At 54.6% G+C, this 18,207-nt stretch overlaps 6 protein-coding genes and 1 non-coding gene across 7 annotated transcripts; 3 read left to right on the top strand and 4 right to left on the bottom strand.

The window, feature by feature from the left end:
- Positions 1 to 24: 24 nt before the first annotated feature.
- On the bottom strand, positions 25 to 1,194 carry N656DRAFT_774846 (zf-DNL-domain-containing protein). The gene has a single exon (XM_064814352.1). The coding sequence runs from the start codon at positions 1,000 to 1,002 to the stop codon at positions 193 to 195; it is 810 nt and encodes a 269-aa protein (XP_064674121.1). The 5' UTR covers positions 1,003 to 1,194; the 3' UTR covers positions 25 to 192.
- A 189-nt stretch (positions 1,195 to 1,383) lies between these two features.
- Positions 1,384 to 4,354, top strand: N656DRAFT_257366 (Cullin-domain-containing protein). Its single transcript, XM_064809021.1, has 2 exons — positions 1,384 to 1,803; positions 1,859 to 4,354. Exons 1-2 carry the CDS (start codon positions 1,765 to 1,767, stop codon positions 4,205 to 4,207), a joined length of 2,388 nt encoding a protein of 795 aa, XP_064674120.1. The 5' UTR covers positions 1,384 to 1,764; the 3' UTR covers positions 4,208 to 4,354.
- Positions 4,355 to 5,265: 911 nt separating this feature from the next.
- N656DRAFT_257343 (uncharacterized protein) lies at positions 5,266 to 7,648 on the bottom strand. The gene is made up of 3 exons (XM_064809020.1): positions 7,420 to 7,648; positions 6,366 to 7,321; positions 5,266 to 6,317 (listed from the first exon to the last, which is right to left on the bottom strand). The coding sequence occupies exons 1-3, from the start codon at positions 7,426 to 7,428 to the stop codon at positions 5,363 to 5,365; spliced, it is 1,920 nt and encodes a 639-aa protein (XP_064674119.1). The 5' UTR covers positions 7,429 to 7,648; the 3' UTR covers positions 5,266 to 5,362.
- A 358-nt stretch (positions 7,649 to 8,006) lies between these two features.
- On the top strand, positions 8,007 to 8,077 carry N656DRAFT_t23. The gene has a single exon. It is a non-coding gene; the product is annotated as a tRNA-Gly (tRNA).
- A 3,288-nt stretch (positions 8,078 to 11,365) lies between these two features.
- Positions 11,366 to 12,677, top strand: N656DRAFT_745700 (uncharacterized protein; the record flags this gene model as incomplete). Its single annotated transcript, XM_064812911.1, has 2 exons — positions 11,366 to 11,989; positions 12,146 to 12,677. The coding sequence occupies exons 1-2, from the start codon at positions 11,622 to 11,624 to the stop codon at positions 12,675 to 12,677; spliced, it is 900 nt and encodes a 299-aa protein (XP_064674118.1). The 5' UTR covers positions 11,366 to 11,621.
- A 719-nt stretch (positions 12,678 to 13,396) lies between these two features.
- N656DRAFT_700728 (DUF1640-domain-containing protein) lies at positions 13,397 to 14,309 on the bottom strand (the record flags this gene model as incomplete). The annotated part of the gene is made up of 2 exons (XM_064810887.1): positions 13,397 to 13,826; positions 13,903 to 14,309. 2 exons carry the CDS (start codon positions 14,307 to 14,309, stop codon positions 13,397 to 13,399), a joined length of 837 nt encoding a protein of 278 aa, XP_064674117.1.
- Positions 14,310 to 14,850: 541 nt separating this feature from the next.
- On the bottom strand, positions 14,851 to 18,021 carry N656DRAFT_774841 (NOL1/NOP2/sun family putative RNA met). The gene is made up of 11 exons (XM_064814351.1): positions 17,108 to 18,021; positions 16,996 to 17,032; positions 16,865 to 16,913; positions 16,727 to 16,796; positions 16,605 to 16,674; positions 16,440 to 16,554; positions 16,248 to 16,382; positions 16,094 to 16,181; positions 15,865 to 16,042; positions 15,749 to 15,803; positions 14,851 to 15,670 (listed from the first exon to the last, which is right to left on the bottom strand). Exons 1-11 carry the CDS (start codon positions 17,940 to 17,942, stop codon positions 15,128 to 15,130), a joined length of 2,175 nt encoding a protein of 724 aa, XP_064674116.1. The 5' UTR covers positions 17,943 to 18,021; the 3' UTR covers positions 14,851 to 15,127.
- Between the last annotated feature and the right edge of the window lie 186 nt (positions 18,022 to 18,207).

The raw sequence follows: 18,207 nt of genomic DNA, 5'->3' as shown, positions 1-18,207 counted from the left end.
TGATGACAACATCAATGGAATTGTGTTCCGTATGCTTTGAAAGGGGGAAATCTCTCTGAGTCTATAGTAGTATTACACGAGTAACCGGACTTGGTCTCTCGGGGTATGCCACGCGCATTAACGCCTCCCACAGTCGTACATCTAACCTTACTACATCCCGCAACACATGACCTTCCTATCGACACACAATATCTACTCTTTCGAGCCCTTCCCCGTACCCCCCTCCCCACTGTTCCCACCCATCTCACCCTGGTTCACCCTCGCAAAGCTCGCTCCAGGCGGCGCTTTATCCTCCCTCTCCTCCTTACCACCATTGTCATTATGCCCCGCCGTACCCTCATCCCAGGCTTGCCTCGCGGTAACACTCCCATCATCCCAGACCTCAAAATCCCCATCCCCATCCCCCTCACCGTTACCAATTTCTTTGAGCAGCATGCCCCGCTTGACCAGCTCCCCCCGCGCGCGGAGCAAATCCTCAACCGTCTTGATGTCGCCCCCAAAAATGCCCAGGTGGTCGCTAATGACGTGCCGGTTGCGGCAGGACGGGCACGCAATCAGCACCGACCCCTGGTGGTAGCCTTGCTTGGACACGCGGTGGCGCGAGCGGTGGCCGCAGGGGCGGCAGGTGAAGGTTAGTTCGTAGTGTGGTTGTTGGAGGACGTTGGGTTGTTGTTGTTGCGGTTGTTGCGCGGGGGTTGTGGTGGGTTGGGAGAGTGGTGGTGATGAGGAGGAGGATGATGACGGGATGGATGTGGATGTGACGGCGGGTTGTTGTTGCTGTTGGTCTCGGAATGGCGACGGGTTGCGAGGCCGTGGTATTGAGTGTGCCAGGCGGACTGCGGTGCGAGGAACGGAGGGTGTTTGCGGGAGGAAGTGCCTCGGCTTATTGCGGATGCGGCCTGCTACCGCTATCGCTCCTGCTGCTGCTGTCCGGGACGGTATCGCTGTGGAGAGGCGAGCTAAGCAAGGCGCTGAGGCCAGGAAGGCGCGCTTGGAGGCCATGGCATGGGTTGAAAGTGCTGATATGTGGTAGGAGATCGTCAAATACCGGCAACCCCAGGCCTGATGTTGTAAGACGAGGCAAATCTTTAACTGCCTTCGGCTGCGATAAGTGACGGTTTGGAAACCCAGAAAAAATCCTTATCGATAAAAGTGGCATGGTGTTCAATCGAAGCTTCGGGCCGTGCCAAGCGAGGCCGGCGGCGCCGGCGGCCAGACCGGCTGCAAATCAGCGTTTCTTCCGGTGCCAGGAGGGTACGTACTCCGTACTTGGAGGGGCAATCGGAGTGGGGATCTACCACCGGAGCCTGGAGCTGCTCGGAGCTCCTGCAACGTCCACCGATACTGCCTACCTTAACCCCTAGGTATGTGTCGTGCAGTACTGTGCCTACTATACTCCGACAACAACGACATAAGAATAGTACACGGTGGCCGCATTCCTTTGACTAGCCTTAAATCGCACTCCTAGTTCACATAAAAGACCCATTCAATTTTCAAACTGTCCTGCACCGCACAAAAGATGTCGACGGGGTGGTCAGTCTTCTGACACTCCTTTGCGCGCGCACCTTCCGTCATTCGTCGTCTTGTTGACCCGGCCGCCAGCGTCCTCCTTTTAAAGAGCTGGCAGCAGCGCCGTCATTCTCCCCAACGTCTCCGCTGGCCGGCGTACCGTTTCGTCCATAGGACAACCATCTCCCAGGCTCAAAGTCGAGCGCCCGTCTCTACACCCTCCTCCGGCCGCCCTCGCCTCCGCATATCGTCAGAATGGCTTCACGGCCAAACAGGATCCGGCCAATCCGGAGGGTACGCTGCTACCCCCCCTCTGCATGTTCAGACGCTGGTCTTCTAACTGCCACAGCCGGTAATGAACAGAGACACCACCGAATTCGAGCCCTGCTGGGAGATCCTGCGAGACGCCCTGACCGACATACACAACAAGAACGCCAGCCGCCTCTCGTTCGAGCACCTCTACCGAGCCTCATACAAGATTGTGCTGCGCAAAAAGGGCCACCTTCTGTACGAGAGGGTCAAGTCCTTTGAGGAAGATTGGTTTCGTGTCCACGTCCTGCCCAACATTGCCGACCTCATCTCCAACAACTTGGTCAGCATTGCGCTGCTGCAGATGCCAGGCTCGAGCGCCCACGAACGACGACAGACGGGCGAGCGCTTCCTCAGGGGGATCCGCAGCACCTGGGAAGACCACAACATGTCGATGAACATGATTGCCGACATCCTCATGTACCTCGAGCGCATCTACACGGCTGAATCCAAACAGCCTTCCATCTTTGCAACCACCATCGGTCTGTTTAGAGACCATATTCTGCGGAATAGTCTAGGCAGTGCTGCAGAGCAGTTGGACCAGCCATTCACCATCTTTGACATCGTCAACGCTGTCATGCTCGACCTGATCAACATGGAGAGGGACGGGGACATTATCGACCGCTCGCTTCTGCGCCAGATCAGCTCCATGTTGGAGGATCTGTACGAGACGGACGACGAGATCGAGAACACGAAGCTCTATCTGACCGTCTTCGAGCCGCGCTTCCTTAGCGCGAGCGAGGCATTCTATCGGAAGGAGTGCGAAAAGCTGCTTCGCGAAGCCAACGCCAGCACCTGGCTCCGCCATACCCAGCGACGCCTCGTCGAGGAGCAGGAGCGCTGCGGCACGTCACTATCCATCCTAACAAGTGACAAAATCGCCAGCGTCGTCGAGAAAGAACTCATCTCGGCAAGGCTGGATGACTTCCTGGCCATGGAGGGGAGCGGCATGAAGTCAATGATTGACAACGACCGTTACGAGGACCTATCCCTCCTCTACCACCTCGTTTCCAGAATCGACAAGTCTAAAAACGCACTGAAGGTTATCCTGCAGGGACGGGTCATGGACCTTGGTCTCGAGATTGAACAGACGCTCAAAAACACAGATTTCTCTGCTCCACCCGCGGATGCTGCTGCTGAGGCAGACGACGCAGGCGAAGGCGGCGACAAGGCCAAGGCGCAGCCTCTGGGTGCAGCAGCCCAGCAGACAGCCGCTGCGGTCAAGTGGGTTGATGATGTCCTACAGCTTAAGGACAAGTTTGACATTATATCGACAAACTGCTTCGACCAGGACCTCGTCCTGCAGTCTGCTGTAACCAAGAGCTTTGCCGATTTCATCAACATGTTCAATCGCTCTTCCGAGTTCGTGTCGCTCTTCATTGACGACAATCTAAAACGCGGCCTCAAGGGCAAGTCAGATGAGGAGGTCGAGGCTGTCCTGAACAAGGCAATTGTGCTGCTTCGCTATCTCGCCGACAGAGACATGTTTGAGAGGTACTACCAAAAGCATCTCGCCCGGAGATTGCTCCACAACAAGTCCGAGATACACATCGAAAAGGAGCTGGTCCGCAGAATGAGGGCAGAGATGGGCAACCACTTTACAGCCAAGTTCGAGGGCATGTTCAAAGACATGGAACTGTCCAAGGACCTGTCAGAAAACTACCGGGACCACATCCGAAACCTCGGGGATGCCGATGTCAAGAAAATTGACCTCGGCATCCATGTCCTTACCACCAACAACTGGCCGCCCGAGGTCATGGGCCGTGGTGCTCTCCAGGAAGATGGCGCTAAGGCGGAGTGCATCTTCCCTCCGGCCATAAAACGTCTCCAAGAGAGCTTCTTCAAGTACTACCTCAAAGACCGAAGCGGCAGAGTTCTGACCTGGGTAGCATCCGCCGGAACCGCAGACATCAAATGCGTCTTCCCGAAGGTCCCTGGCAAGGAAACCGGCCCCTTAAGCAAGGAACGACGCTACGAGCTGAACGTTTCGACATACGGCATGATAGTGCTCATGCTCTTCAACGACCTGCCCGAGGGCAAGCAGAGCCTATCATTCGAGGAGATCCAGGCCAAGACCAACATCCCCACACAAGACCTCATCCGCACGCTAGGCTCGCTCTCAATACCGCCCAAATCCCGAGTCCTCGCCAAGGATCCGCCCTCCAAGAATATCAAGACGTCGGACAGCTTCTCGTTCAACGCGCAGTTTGCCAGCAAGACCATCAAGATCAAGGCCCCCGTCATCAGCAGCACGTCCAAGGTAGAAGGGGATGAGGAACGGAAGGATACAGAACGCAGGAATGACCAGACAAGGGCTCATGTTATTGATGCTGCGATTGTCAGGATTATGAAGTCAGTTCCCCCTTCCCCGGTCAACATCTCTCCCTGACATGCTCTGCTGGTACCGGTACTAACAAGCTGGTTGCAGACAACGCAAGGAACTAGCCCACACCCGGCTGATCACCGAGGTGATTGGCCAGCTGGCGGGGCGGTTCAAGCCTGAAATAAGCCTCATCAAGAAGCGCATAGAGGACTTGCTGGTGCGGGAGTACCTGGAGCGGGTCGACGGAGATGTTGCTGCGTACCGCTACCTGGCTTGAGCGAGTCACTGGAGCAGCTGGGCAAGTGTTTATACTACTGCTGGTACTAGTACTACTAGTAGGTCTGCTCCATAGTCCATACTTACAAAGGTTGCTAAGTACAGTACCTTTCAGTTAGTGGTAGTCATGATCTCCCCGGATGTGCTCAGGTCAGGTCAGGTCAGGTCAGGTCAGGTCAGGTCAGCGCAGCGGATATAGTATACTAGTTCTCTGTGTCAGGTCATGTGGCGCGGGCGTTTTACAGGCTGCACTATTGGGGACGCATAGCATGCATGTATGGCGGCTGGGTTCAAGTTCGGGTCTCTCTGTGGGGTGGGGGTTCTGGGTTGTTGCTATTTCGATTTCACTGCACTATTGGAGTACAATGGTGATGGATCATGGGACGCACATGCACAGGGCGGTTACATGTAGACCGTAAACACTCAGCTAGGCGCCATGTTTTCACCTGGGCTACTATATCCGCAGGTTGTTCTCTACTCGACATGGCTGATGGAATCCGCTATCTGCACCATTCTGCGGGCACTAGACCATTCGTATGTATATGTATGAGGTAGACCGTACTGAGTTGAGAAAAGAACTTGTCCTCGTGTCCAGTGCTGGTTGGAGTTTTGGCTAATGTATAGTACACTGGTAGTTACGTTCTGGTCAGAGTAAGACCGTGGCTCAGTCTGAGCTGTTCTCCTGAGCTGCCAGACACATCTCCGTTGTCCACGCCGGATTATACTATCGATACAGATCAAGCCATGGTAGATACTGGCCATTACGACTGAGGTTATAATTATGCTGCATCATTATTCACAAATCGGGTATGTCGAAGTGTAGTTGGTTTTGGTAGTATTAGTAATTAATAATATTATCCCATGATCTATGACTTGAAGTAGTCCAAGTCCCCTCGTCTATCTCTTGATTGCTGCGACGCCCGCGCCGTCAACCTCCTGCCCCTTTTAACCCTGCTGACCTGAAGCATCCCCGTCATCGGTGCTCGCGTTTCGCTGGTTCCACACCGCGACCCAGTGTCCCGGGACATTTTGCGAGTCCCAATTGAAGAACCCCCTGCTCTCGTCATCGACCATCCTCAGCTCGTAATCTAGCTCCTTATCCTCGTCTTCACGCTCATCAAAATGAGGGCACCATCCCGGCCCTGGCTTAAGTCGATTTTTCTTCTCGGCCCTCTCGGCCCTCTCAACCAAATAAGAAACCTCGTTTGGATAAAAAATTTCCGAGTCCTCACTCGAGTCCTCACTCGAGTTCTCAGTCGAGCTCTCTTCCGAGCCCTCAGATGAGTCGGATGAGTCAGACTCCCTGCCAAACTCGACCTCTTCTTCCTCGTCGCCTTCGTCTGGCCGGTCGAAGGTAAACCCCGGAGCAAACTCGGTCCGGCAGATGGGACACCGCGGGGGCGGAGCAACCATCTTCGGGGGGAACAGCACCCGGCCAAGTTTGACCAGGCACGACTCGATGGCCCAGTGCCGGGAGCCCGGGGGGCAGTGCTTGTTGCGCACGACTATTTTAAGGACCGTGTCGTGGTCATCAAAATCGAGCCCGCACCCGGCGCAGAACGTTTCCCCTACCCCGTTTCGCAGAGCTTCAAGCTCCTCCTCCGTTGCGGGGACGACATTGTCAAGGACGGCCCGCGTGCGCTTCCGGTCGGCCCAGTGCCAACGCCACCGCCAGGTATCGCGATAGCCGACCGAATGCGCTTCGCGCATCTCGAGCAGGATCGTCCGCTCCACCCACCTGGCGATGTCGTTGTAGTGGCGATTGACCGACGCTCCGAGGCGCCGGATCAGCTCGACGGGCAGCCAGCCGGGACCTATGTACGGGTTTGCTTGGCGCGTCTGCCAGCGGGGGTCGTGTTTGACAAAGAGGAACGTGAACATGATTAGGATCTTTCGCGCCCTTTGCAGTGTTAGTCCCGTGTCGTTGGCAAGGATCAGACGCACCCACTTCATCATCTTCAAGCGGGCCCGGAAGCGCTGCCGATCTTCGTCGCTGAGGCTCCGCCACTGGTAGCACCGCAGGTAGGTGCGGTGGAGCTCCCAGCTTAGGTCCTCCAGGGCCTTCCCGCGTTCGACAAGCTTGGTGGGATAGATGGTCAGCGTCTCGAGGACGGGGTGGTGGCCGATCTTGGACCTCGGGTTATCCGTGCCGAGAATGCTGTCTTTGTAGAGCTTCTGAGCCTCATGCCAAACTCTGTCGAAATCGCGCTCCTCTTCCAGCTCGCCGAGGGTAAGGGACCTGACGAACTGGATGTAGACGGCCATCGACACACGGCGGCGGATCTCCAGCGCCGGGTTGACCAGAAACGGCCTATAAGTGGACCAGCAGTCGCAATCGTTGGTCCCGTCGTCCGAGAGAAAAATGCCCTCGTCGTGCTCTTCATCCGTCTCCAGCCTCAGGTGGCAGCCGTGCTCGGGATTGACGCGGCAGTTCAGCTCGGCTAGGATCCCCATGTGCCGCTCCTTGAGGCCGTCCTCGATCCAGCCGCCGATTTCAGGCTCGTAGCGAAGCGGGTCAGTGTCATAGAATGGTCCGTTCGGGGCGTGGAGGTAGGTGAGCAACCAGTTCGCCAGGGACCCTACATACTGGGCAACGGCTAAGGCCTCTTTGTCCTCGTCGGCCGCTGGCTTGGCAGTGCTGGTGCGCGGTTGTAGGGGACGATTGTAGGGCCCGAATGGGATGGGAGCGCGTTGACCAAGCCCTGGCACTCCGGGCAAGGCCCGTCCCATTCCTCGTCGATGGCCTCCAATCCATCCGCACAAGGGTGGTCGGGGTTCCCAGGCTGCTGATAGTATTCCGGGGCCCAGAAGGAAGAGCCAATGGTGCAGCGGAGGTAGTATTTGCGTGTGTGAGTGACCTCGGGGGAGCACTGGTAAGTTCTGGATAGAAGGATGCACATTGTGCTTGATGTATGCTTGTTAGCTGCTTGTTCTAAATTTGTGCTAATCAGGTCGAATCGCTATGAGTGAGTTAATGTCGATACAATTAAACTGATGCTTACCATAACCATCGGCCAAGTGGCATAGAGTATCTGTATATATACCTGTAGGCGTCATTCTGAAGCTGTGACTTGATACAACCGTCGTTCAACAAGAGAACAAGCGCTTTTCACACTTGATGGCATGAATCGCCGAGTGCCAATACAAACTCCCTTTCTCGGGAAGTCGAGTTAGGCAAACGGTCAAAGTGATCAGTGGCGTTCTCGACCTTTGTTCAGGTCAATAAGTATTGTCCAAGTTTGTAACAACACACCGCCATTGAAGACGGGAACGAGTACCTCCATACTTACTGAAGATGTATTTGTATATAGTTTCCTGGCCATTGTATATGACAAATGATAAAATGGAAGGGAAAGAAAACAGGAGGCGAAATATTTGTTGTCGGTTGAAGGAAGAAGAGCACAGGGCGTGAAACCCCTTGTGAGGACGCGCTATATACGGTTGAGTCTGTTTCAGACCGTTTGCTCCTGTGCCAGTGAAGGGAAGGCGCGTCTGTGGGAGCAACGAAGGTCAACGTTCCCCAGCACAGATCTACGGCACAGAAGTTGGTGTCTCCGCCCTCTCCAATCCAACCCAGCTAGCTTGTGAGGCGTCAGTGGTTTAGTGGTAAAATCCATCGTTGCCATCGATGGGCCCCGCGTTCGATTCGCGGCTGACGCATTTACTTTTGGAGTTTACACCCCCTTTTACCCCTTTTTTTCCTGCTGTTCGCAAGCGCTGTCTTTGTTCCATGATTTTTCGTCCATCATCAACATCCCAAACCAGGCCAGATCAAAATTCATAGGGCGTATAGAAGGCCTTGTACATGGCCATCTTTCCCACACATAGCATAACTGATTCCAAGTATAGGGAAAGAGATTCCCTACACAAATTGCAAAGGGGGTAAAACTAAGATAGTTGTGATCCTGACCGTCCTGACAGTGTCGCTAAACAACCATTACTCCGACACTCTCTTCAATTCCACAGCTGGTCGCACTCTTCTGAGAATACGTAGACTAGCGCTGTTGCAAACCTACAACGGAAAACATCTTGATTATTTGACTGATTGGTTCGACTACCTAGGTAGCCTACATACAAGACCGAGTCAACCGACCGGTGAAAGACTGACAAGGCCATTGTTGCCCGAATAGCAATTGATACCACAAAGAAAGTTTTCATGAACAGCACTGTTGTTTTCTTGCTCTACATCTCGATAGACGAGCACGAAGCACTCTCGATCACGGCATATAAAGGACTTTGCTACCTTGAGTAGGAACCTGAAAAGGTTTTCCAAAAATACCTACTTGAAAATGGACACTTCGCCTATGCGGCCAAACAACCAGCTTCAGGGTCCCCACCAGCAGGAGCGAAGGCTTACTCGGAATCTTGGAAGGTGCGTTGCCCCATTTCAGCAAATGTTTTTTGGCCGAACTCGGGAGTCATCGTTCAATGTCTTGAGAGTTCAGAGGATTGGGGCAGTTACTGCCACCTGCACTGGCCTTGCACTCCCTCCTAAGCCCGGCACAACCACCCAATCTGTGGACGATCTTTCTGACCGAAGATATCCCTCGACAGAAGCTGCAAAAAACGGCACAAGCAGTGCGTCATCGCATCCGTTACCTTCCGCTTCGCATGTCGGTCCACCTTCGCTCGAGAACAACCAAGGGCTCGTCCGTCAAGCTGAACTGGCTCGACTTGGTTCCCGCTCGATAAGCTGCCCAGATGGAAACCATGATATCAGCAGACCCGGAAGCTCCATACCAGAGAACTTTGTCGGAGATGTTCAGCCATCGAGTGACAGGCCTGGCAGAGTTGGGCCTTCGCCAGGTGCAGTTCAAGGCTCACCCATATATCCCAACTCGGCCCGCAGTACTGACTCAAGGAGCATCCCACTTGATGCTTCGCAGCACCGTAGCAACACAGGAGTCGCCCCCACCTGCAGAAGCAGCCCCAGCAGCAGTAACCGTGATTTGGTACCGGCAAACGTGCCTTGCGATGCGCCTTCATCCCTTTTTATCTCCACCACGCGGCCCACGCCCGTGAGAACAGGCGGCATGTCCTATGCCCAGCGGACGTCAAACTATCCACCTGTCCCCCAACGCCCGATTTCCGTACCTACTGGTCCCACTGTGAGCACAAGAGCAGATTTAGTTCAAGAAATAAGTGGATGGGAGCGTTCTCGGCCATATGCGATGTGTAACAACCTGCGCTCCCAAGCACAGCGATCTACTTCGCCGTCAGTCCATGACAGGACGGTTACTCCTAGCCAGCATGCTAGCCGGACGCTTCCCCCCGGACGAGCTTTGAGGAGACGTCCCAGCTGCGAGTCCCTGCGGGATAGATACATCCGTGACGGTACAGTCCATCCGCTTCCTCACTCACATCATCTTCCTGAGTCTAGTTAGCAGCCCGGTGACAAAATGGCCCGGTTGTGGAAGAAACAGATAAGCCTCATGGCTGTTCCTGAGACACCGCCAAAGTCACAGGCTGGCTAGAATGATGGAAGAACAAATAGGCTCTTGGTGGGAAGCATGAAGGGACAAACAGCTCCTAAGATTGTGTTGATACAGGAGACACACAGAAGTGTATGTCAAGATTGATATACAAGGTAGATACTTGTATCCTCAAATTCCATATCAGACTGATAATTCATCTTTCAATGCTCTGAGGTTTCATATGGCTGTGGTATGCTTTATGTCTGGTGAAGTTCCCTTGATGTTGTGTCCTCAGAGTCGTATCTCAACTTCCTTGCTGGATCCGCAGTAGCCACCAGCTCCAGGGCTTTTCACATGCAGTCTTACCTGCTAACGTAGGTATGCACCGGGCTGACATGCTTAATTGAGACCAGCACAGGTTACTTTCTGTGTAGGCATCTTCCTAGCATCTTGGCAGAGGTAGCTGTCCGCTTTGAAATCCTGATCTGGCCTTGGACGTTCCCACAGACGGCTGTTTTCGATGGATTATTGAGAAACCACTTCGCGGGTTTTCGACAAGCATATTTCTTTGCCCGGCATTGACACCTCATGGCTCCCTTGAAAAGACATTAACGTCACCATTAAACAGCTCGTTGACTAATTCAGGTTGGGCAACAGGAATGACAAGAAGGGATATGCATAGTGTATAGAGTGCGAGAACGGGTTTGATAAGAAACTAGAGTCCTGACTTCTTTGACCACTCTATCATTGGACAATCTCGAAACATCCTAGAACACTACAGGTACCCAATTTCTCAGATGAAAACATGTCGTTATGCCTAACTTGGGATTAGGGGGCCTAGGGGCGATTAGGGGCAATGCCATGATATAACCATGAACGCAGCCCAGGAATGCCTTCAGTTCCAGACAAAATCTCAATCGCGAATAATTCCTTAATCTGGGGTTGTCCATGAAATCTCTGCCATTCAAACCGTGTCCGGATCGGCGACTGGCTTTTTGCTCGGCTGGGCAGATTCTTTGATCAGTTGGCAAACTCTCCTAATCGGGGTTTGAATAAACACTCAATGGAGTTGAATAGACTCCCCGCCACACCGCCCGCTCTTACGCATTTTCGCGGTCCAGAACCACTATTCGACGCATTGAGGGCTAAACATCACATAGTTCGCACCTTGGTGTCCCCACGTGGCCCATTCCATGAGATCCCTCACACGGCACCGAACTATGGATGTGCCCTGCTAAGGCTGCTATACATGACCACTTTGGGGAAGAATCTGCTCCCTCGACAACGAGTCTCTCCCTGGGGCGCTTTGTTGATGGCGGGTCGAGTCCTGGCATAGAAAGAAAATGTATTTCCTCTTCCAGGCCTGAATAGCGCTTTGCTTCTATGTCCCTGGCAACAAAAGATTCCGTAGCTTTACCGTCGCATCTCTCTGTTTTGCCCTGTTCAGGTATTCCGTGTGTGCTCGGCGAATGGCGGGTTGTGCTCTTTGAAATCCGGGAATGCGGGTTGAGTGTGCCTATTGACCTCTTTCTCGCTCCTGCCTGCCGAGCATGCTCTATACAACGTATAGAGCCGTAACTCTCAATAGACTCCCGCCCCCTGAATAAGCCCACCAGAGTGTATAAAACACCACAACCTCTCCAGCCTCCAATGATGTGTTCCCTTGCACTTAGCTGCACCCCTATCATCAAGTCAAACCCAGAGGGTCGCAACCACGTTATATACCTCACACACATACCTTCTCCAAAACTTCGATACACACAAAGACCTTTATCACTTCTTCCGCCATCATGAGATTCTCCCTTCCCATCCTCCTGGCCGCAGCCGCCGCGGCCGACGCCGCCGCCGTCCAAGACGACAAGCGGTGGTGCTCCACCCGGGGACAGGCGTGCGACACGGTCAAGCGCGTGGCCGATGCCTTTGCCGAGGCGCTCGACCAGGCCAGCTCGGTGACGGCGCGCGCCGAGCTCGGCAGCCACGCGGCCTTCATGGCCAAGCGGCAGCTCGACGAGCTGGCCCTGGCCGTCGCCGCCAGCCACCCCATGCCGCGTGAATACTACGACGGGCTCAAGCTCCACTACAACCGCCAGGTCGAGCCCTCGACCGTGAACAAGCGCGCCGCCGAAGCCAACGCCGAGGCCGACGCCGAAGCCCAGGGGTGGTGCATGAGCTTCCCCGGCCAGCCCTGCTGGAAGAAGCGCGAAGCCGAGGCCGAGGCCGAGGCTGACCCGCAGGGGTGGTGCATGAGCTTCCCAGGCCAGCCCTGCTGGAAGAAGCGCGCGGCCGCGGCTGACCCGCAAGGGTGGTGCATGAGCTTCCCGGGCCAGCCCTGCTGGAAGAAGCGCGACGCCGAGGCCGAGCACAAGTGGTGTCTGCGGTTCCCCGGACAGCCGTGCTGGAAGCGGTCAGCCGACCCCGCGGCGGAGCCCGAGGCCGACCCGGCCATGTGCCTCCGCTTCCCCGGCGGATCGTGCTGGAAGCGCGAGGCGACGCCCGAGGCGGCCGAGGACCAGAAGCGGTGCGCCGAGGAAGGTGGAGCGTGCTGGATCGCCAAGCGCGCGGCCGAGGCCATCGTCAACACCATCGAGGGCGAGCTCGCCTACCGCAAGAAGCGCGACGCCGACCCGGCCCTGTGCCTCCGCTACCCGGGCTCGCCCTGCTGGAAGCGCTCTGCCGACGCCGACCCGCAGGGTTGGTGCATGAGCTTCCCCGGCCAGCCCTGCTGGAAGCGTGATGCTGCTGCCGCCGCCGCCGCCTGCAACGCCCCTGATGGTGCCTGCACCAGGGCCACGCGCGACCTCCACGCCATGCACAACGCTGCTCGCGCCATCCTCGACAACAACTAAGGAAGATCGGTGAGTTGGCCGTGCTTCCCTTCTGCTGCATTTCAGTGTCTCTGTTTGCTTTCGCACATCTGCTAACTTGTAAACTACAGACGCTTGCTTCTCTTTCGTGATTCTATTCGAACCGGTTGGAGACGACGCCACAAACGAAAGGCGGCACGGCGCATTGGGCATTCGATCTGATTTATTTCGAAGCATATTTTATTCCTGGTTCACGACCAACAACAGCATTCCATCCCAAGTACATACCACAGAAACACCACCATTTCTTCTTCTCAACGGGGGGCCGGGCATCCCAGCCCTCGGCAGGATACTTTGGGCCTGTTTTTCGATAACCAAGGCGCTACGGCAGAGGTAGACGCATTTCTTGCTCATATCGGTCCAGGTGGGCATACACATAGGACCGGCGGGGTGGTCTGTGGATTTGCATGACGCTTAGCTACGATTATTTTAGCAAATTTGTTCGGGCAGTTCATATTCTGCCTCATGAACTTTTGGGCTGACCTTGTCAGCCATCCATTGTGTTCACTCACCTACAGTTCTGCCCTGTGAAGTGACGTGTTGTAGACATACTGCGGATGGCTTTCCATAATCTGCCCACGCTGATGATCATGTATGATGCCTGATGTGACAACGGAACGATCAGGCCGAAGCCCATATGTCCGCAAACAGCGGTATGAAGACGGCCTCGCTGCACAATACCTAGACCAAACAAAGCATCCTCACATCAACAACCGCCAAGCACCGAGCAACAGCGCGGCAAAGCCGGTACACACGCCTATAAGCCACTGCAGCGTCTGGAACTTGACCTGCTCGAGCTGCTGGCGCAGCGCGGCCGCCTCCTGCTCGATCTTGGTCTCGGTCTCCTTGATCTTGAGCTCCTGCGACACGGCCTCCTCACGGATCCGGCCCTTTTCCAGGTTCAGGTCCAGCCGCACGCTCGCCTGGGTCCGCCCAATCTCGTCCCGCAGCCGGCTGCTCAGCTTGGCGATGTCGTTGGTCAGGCGCTCGTGCGCCGCCCGCGTCGTGTTGGACTCGGTGCTGTCGGCCGAGAGCAGCTCGCTGCGCAGCTTGGCGAAATCTACCTTTTGCGTATACGTCGTCTTGGCCGCCTCTTCGCGGGGCACCATGGTGCGCGTGAGGTTTTGAATGCTAGACACAAGTAGCGTTCGGTTAGCTTCAGGGGGCTCTGTCTAAAGCTTGGGCAGGAGGGGCAAACGACTCGTACCTCTCCTCAATCACGTCGTTCAACACCTTCATCATGGCCACAGATTGCTCCTCTGTAAAGCCCTCCTCTTGCAGACGCTGCACAAATCGTAGGGTATCAAAATGATGGTCCCGTGCCCGTGGCGCCGAAGCGTGGAACGAGCGTCGAAGTCTGGGATCGCGGACCAGACTGTTCAGCTTCCTCGGCGGCCGAATGCCGTCATGCCTCGCCGGGCCCAAGCTAGCTGTATGAAGCAACCTCCTCGGTGCAGGTTGCCATCTCTCCTGCTGCGATGTATGCCTTGAGGCCTGTTGGGAGAGCGCGGCCGGGACTGCTGGCGCTATACTTGTTGTCCACGTCGAAACTGGACCAGTCCAACTCAGACGAGGCAACAGAAACCGTGGGAGCAAGTGCGCAGCGGTATTCATTTTCCTTTCTGGTCTGGCGTTGTTTAGTACCTCGATGGATATTTACTTTGCTCGAAAGTTGGATGTTGGAAAGGGGGATGGAAGTCGCAATTTCACATGAAGTGGGAGCTTGGGATCCACATGTGACACAATGAACACCGGCTCCACATTACCACAGTATGGTCCACCAGCCACATACAGGGCAGGCGCAAGCCACAATGCCCGCCACACGACGCGGTCTTAAACCCAGGCTCAGAAAAAAAATTCCTTTTCCCTTTTCCTCTCTTTTCTCTCCATGAACAACGCAATAAACAACATTCTCGAAACTAGTTTCTATGCGATTTACGAGGTTCCCTCTGGTGAGCCCAAGACCTGAGTCGTTTTGTTTTCGTACAGAATGGAGAGAAACGAATCTTCGGCGCTCGATCTTGGGTGCGGTTCTTCCCCTTTTCCTCCGTGGGAAGGGCCGCAATGATTGGACGTACATTCTAGTACTCGAGGACGGACGAGAATTGGGCATATTGCGTATCCTGCAAGGGCACTGCTTGCTGTCTGCTGGTGGCGGCGATAGAGACGCCCGCTGGTTCCGTTACGATCATCATGTGAACCGTGATCTCTGGTTTGTTTGTATATGTCCGTTTGAGACACATAATGAAGTCGCCGCCGGCCGTGAGAGAGTTGGTCGATATTAGACTATCGTTGCGAAAGCGGTTTACTGGACTACTGCCAAGCGGTGCTTCACAGGCCGTGATACGCGAAGCAAGTACACTGGACATGTTCGGTCGCGCGGTGGTGGTAGTCCCAAGAGGGAATACAGTTTCTTGCATGTGTACATGAGGCTATTTTCTTGCCTTGACCTTGTCCTTCGGCTTCTCCGTCTTCAGCTTATCCTTGCCAGCATCCTTAGGCGCCTTTTTAGGCGATTCCTTGGATTCCGTGGATTCCCCTTTGGCCTCTTCTCTTGAAGCCTCCTTGGCACCCTGCTTGTCCTGCCCCTTCTTCAGCGCTCTGGGATCCAGACCTCTTCGTCTCATGGCATTCCGCTTGGCACGCTCCATGTAATCCTTGTCTTCCTCGTCATCAAACCCGCCAAAGTCGTCCTTGTCCTCCTGGTCTTCTCCCTCAGCGGCGATAGGCGTCTTATCGATGATCTCCTCCTCCTTGTCGTTGCCTGTGGCATCGGTATTGCTGGCCTTTGCGTCCTTTTTGCCGTTTGCCAGGACCGCGTTGGCCGGGGTAGGGCCCACTTTCTTGAACTTGGCCACAAAGAACCCGTCGACGTTGTACAGATGCGGATAGTACCTGCGCGTCAACTTGAGGCTTGGGTGGAAATCCTTGCCCATGTAGCTGGTAAAGCCCTCCTTTCCAAATGGAAGACCGGTCTGAAGGAACATTAGTATACCGTGTCGGAAAATGCACCTGAACGGGTAAACGTGACTCGACTAAGTCATTAAGCATACCTCGACCAGCTTGACATTCGGGCGACGGCTAAGGGCATACGCGACAACTTGTTCACTAAACAGAGGCGTAGGGTTAGCACTTCCCGTTCAGTATCTTGAAGGAGCGTCAAACTCACTTCTCTTCGACCGCAACGCTACATGTTGAATAGACAACATAACCGCCGGTCTTGCTTGCGTGATTGACTGAATCAATGGCTGCCAGGAGCAGTTGTTTTTGTGTATGCGGCAATACTTTGAAATCCTTCTCATCTCTGTTGGTCTTGACCGAAGGGTCTTTGGCAATAACACCAGTTCCTACACGTCAGGTGAGCATCAGAAGACTCGGCGGAGGCCATTGCTACGGACCGGAGCATGGTGCATCTAGTAGCACCCTGTCGAACCCCCCTATTACTCTAGGGAATTCTCGCGCATCGTAGTTGCAGACAATTACGTTCTACAAATCTCCTAGTTAATTCAAGTTACGAAAACGATGCAATAAATGATGATGTGATTTGCTTACCCGAGCACCAAGACGGTGAATATTACCGATAAGACCTTTCGCACGGGACTTGTTGGGATCGTTCGCAAAGATAACACCAGTGTTCTTCATAAGCGCGGCCATGTGTGTTGTTTTGCCTCCCGGAGCTGCTGCCATCTTTGCGAAAGGAAACAGTTAGTATCTTGCTAGGAAGTCGGCGAGTTGGCAGCTTACATCCAGACAGCGCTCATTCTCTTGGGGGCATAGTGCCATGACGGGAAGAAACGAAGAAGCAGCTTGCAGAATGTAGTGGCCCGCCAAATACTCGGGCGTCGCACCCAGAGGCACCCTATTACAGGTCAGCCGCGAGTGAGACTTCGTCGAAGGGATATCGCTTACTTGGACTCAAATACTTGCAGACCGACCTTGGACCATTTGCCGACCGGCTCCAGCGTGACACCACGGTTGACTGAGAGGTCCGCGTTAGATGGGTTCGGCTATTGAGACAAGGAACTGCTTACTCAGGGCCTGCGCAAGATCACGGCGATGTGTCCGAAGAGTATTCGTGCGAATGACAACCGGACGAGCAGTCTAGTTCCTTGATGAGCCTCTAGTACAAAACGGAGGGAAAACCTTGGCCTGGAATTGTTTAAGCGTACCTCGTTGGCTTCAAAGAAGGCAAATGCCTCTCTAGGCGGGAAGAGATTCCTGCGAGGCAGGAGAATCAGCCGTCGCTCTTTGATGCCAGTCTGACCCATGCCGAGACGCAAGCCCAGAGTGAGCCACTTACAGAAGCTTCTCCGCTAAGAACTCGTTGTATCCGTAATCTGCCAATCCAACAGTCAGCAACAAGACTAGGGGTTTCCACACGATATGAATGGAAAGGGCAAGGGATTGCATACATGCACAGATATCTTTCAGCAGCTGGCTCATGTACTCAGCCCTGCTCCGTCCTTCCTCAGCAAGACTTGAGAAGTCTTCCAATACCCGGATAGTCTCTGTTATCCTGGTTCTTAGCATCTGAAGATCCGGAGCTAGCAGATTTTTTGTCTTGGCCGACAATTCGTCTTCGTCGTCTCCGTCTCCAAGAATGTGGGGCTTGTCGCCGTCAATGTTGGTCTGTAGAGCCGCCTCACGAAGTTCCGCCTCGTTTTCCGCTGCTTCCTCAGCCAGTTTCTCGTCCAGTTTCCTCGAAAGGCCCTCAATATTTGCCGCTGTCAACTTTTCCTCCCTGTCGTCCTCATCATCTTCGTCGTCGGAGAAGACAAACTTCTCCTTTTTGTTGCCCCCCTGGTCCGAGTCGTAGACTGAATCGTCGGAGCCGAGGAAGTCATCATTGAGCTTCTCCACGTCTGACTCGGCGCCGCTGGTATCATTGAGGTCGGAATCAGCAAACTCGTCGTCCATCTCTTCGTCAGAATCCGATTCCTCCACCGCAGCCCTTTTTGTCTTCGACTTGTTCCCTTTCCGGTCATAGTTTGCTGAGCTAGCAGGCTTCTTGGTGCCATTTGTCTGTGTCACGGTCTGTTTGGTACTTGACCCCTTTTTGCCGACCTCTTTTCTCTCGCCCTTGGCAGACTTCTCTGGGGTTGTCGCAGTGCGGCGCTTTTTGCTCGAGGGTGCTTCGGCTGGGGCATCGTCAACAGGTAGCCCCTTCTTCCGCTTGAGGCTGGCAAAGTGTTCTTCGGACAGAGGCTCAGGGGGGCCCTGTTTCTTCATGCGACGCCCAACACCCATCTTGGACGGTTTGCAGGTAGATTCCCAAGTTTCTAGCGGCTTGTTACCTGCGGGACACAGCATTCCGCAGAAATCTTTGCCGGCAATTTTCCAAAGTTTCTGAGAACATGGCTTATCGATAAGGAATTTTATGGCCGGCATCCTGCCCGACCATCTCATTCCATTGGTGTGCTAGGGTCAAAGCGCCCCCCTAAGCTTATCCCAAAGCAGGACCCTTGTCTGCTGACAGAACGACCCCCTGGCAAACGTCCTGGGCTGAAGGCCG

The sequence above is a fragment of the Canariomyces notabilis genome (genome assembly GCF_033297395.1).
Source record: "Canariomyces notabilis strain CBS 508.74 unplaced genomic scaffold N656scaffold_2, whole genome shotgun sequence".
NCBI lineage: Eukaryota > Fungi > Ascomycota > Sordariomycetes > Sordariales > Chaetomiaceae > Canariomyces > Canariomyces notabilis.
Note: the sequence above shows the minus strand (reverse complement) of the source record. Positions and strands in the feature narration are given on the sequence as shown.

Excerpts from the sequence above, each read along its gene's own strand:
- N656DRAFT_257343 (XM_064809020.1), bottom strand. Across the intron at positions 6,318-6,365 it reads GCCCGCTTGAAGATGATGAA|GGCGCGAAAGATCCTAATCA; the intron begins GTGGGTGCGTCT and ends AACACTGCAAAG.
- N656DRAFT_774841 (XM_064814351.1), bottom strand. The coding sequence starts at position 17,942 with ATGGGTGTTGGGCGTCGCATGAAGAAACAGGGCCCCCCTGAGCCTCTG. Across the intron at positions 16,555-16,604 it reads CTGCAAGTATTTGAGTCCAA|GGTGCCTCTGGGTGCGACGC; the intron begins GTAAGCGATATC and ends GACCTGTAATAG. Across the intron at positions 16,182-16,247 it reads TTCACCGTCTTGGTGCTCGG|AACGTAATTGTCTGCAACTA; the intron begins GTAAGCAAATCA and ends GGAGATTTGTAG.
- N656DRAFT_774846 (XM_064814352.1), bottom strand. The coding sequence starts at position 1,002 with ATGGCCTCCAAGCGCGCCTTCCTGGCCTCAGCGCCTTGCTTAGCTCGC.
- N656DRAFT_257366 (XM_064809021.1), top strand. The coding sequence starts at position 1,765 with ATGGCTTCACGGCCAAACAGGATCCGGCCAATCCGGAGG. Across the intron at positions 1,804-1,858 it reads GGATCCGGCCAATCCGGAGG|CCGGTAATGAACAGAGACAC; the intron begins GTACGCTGCTAC and ends TAACTGCCACAG.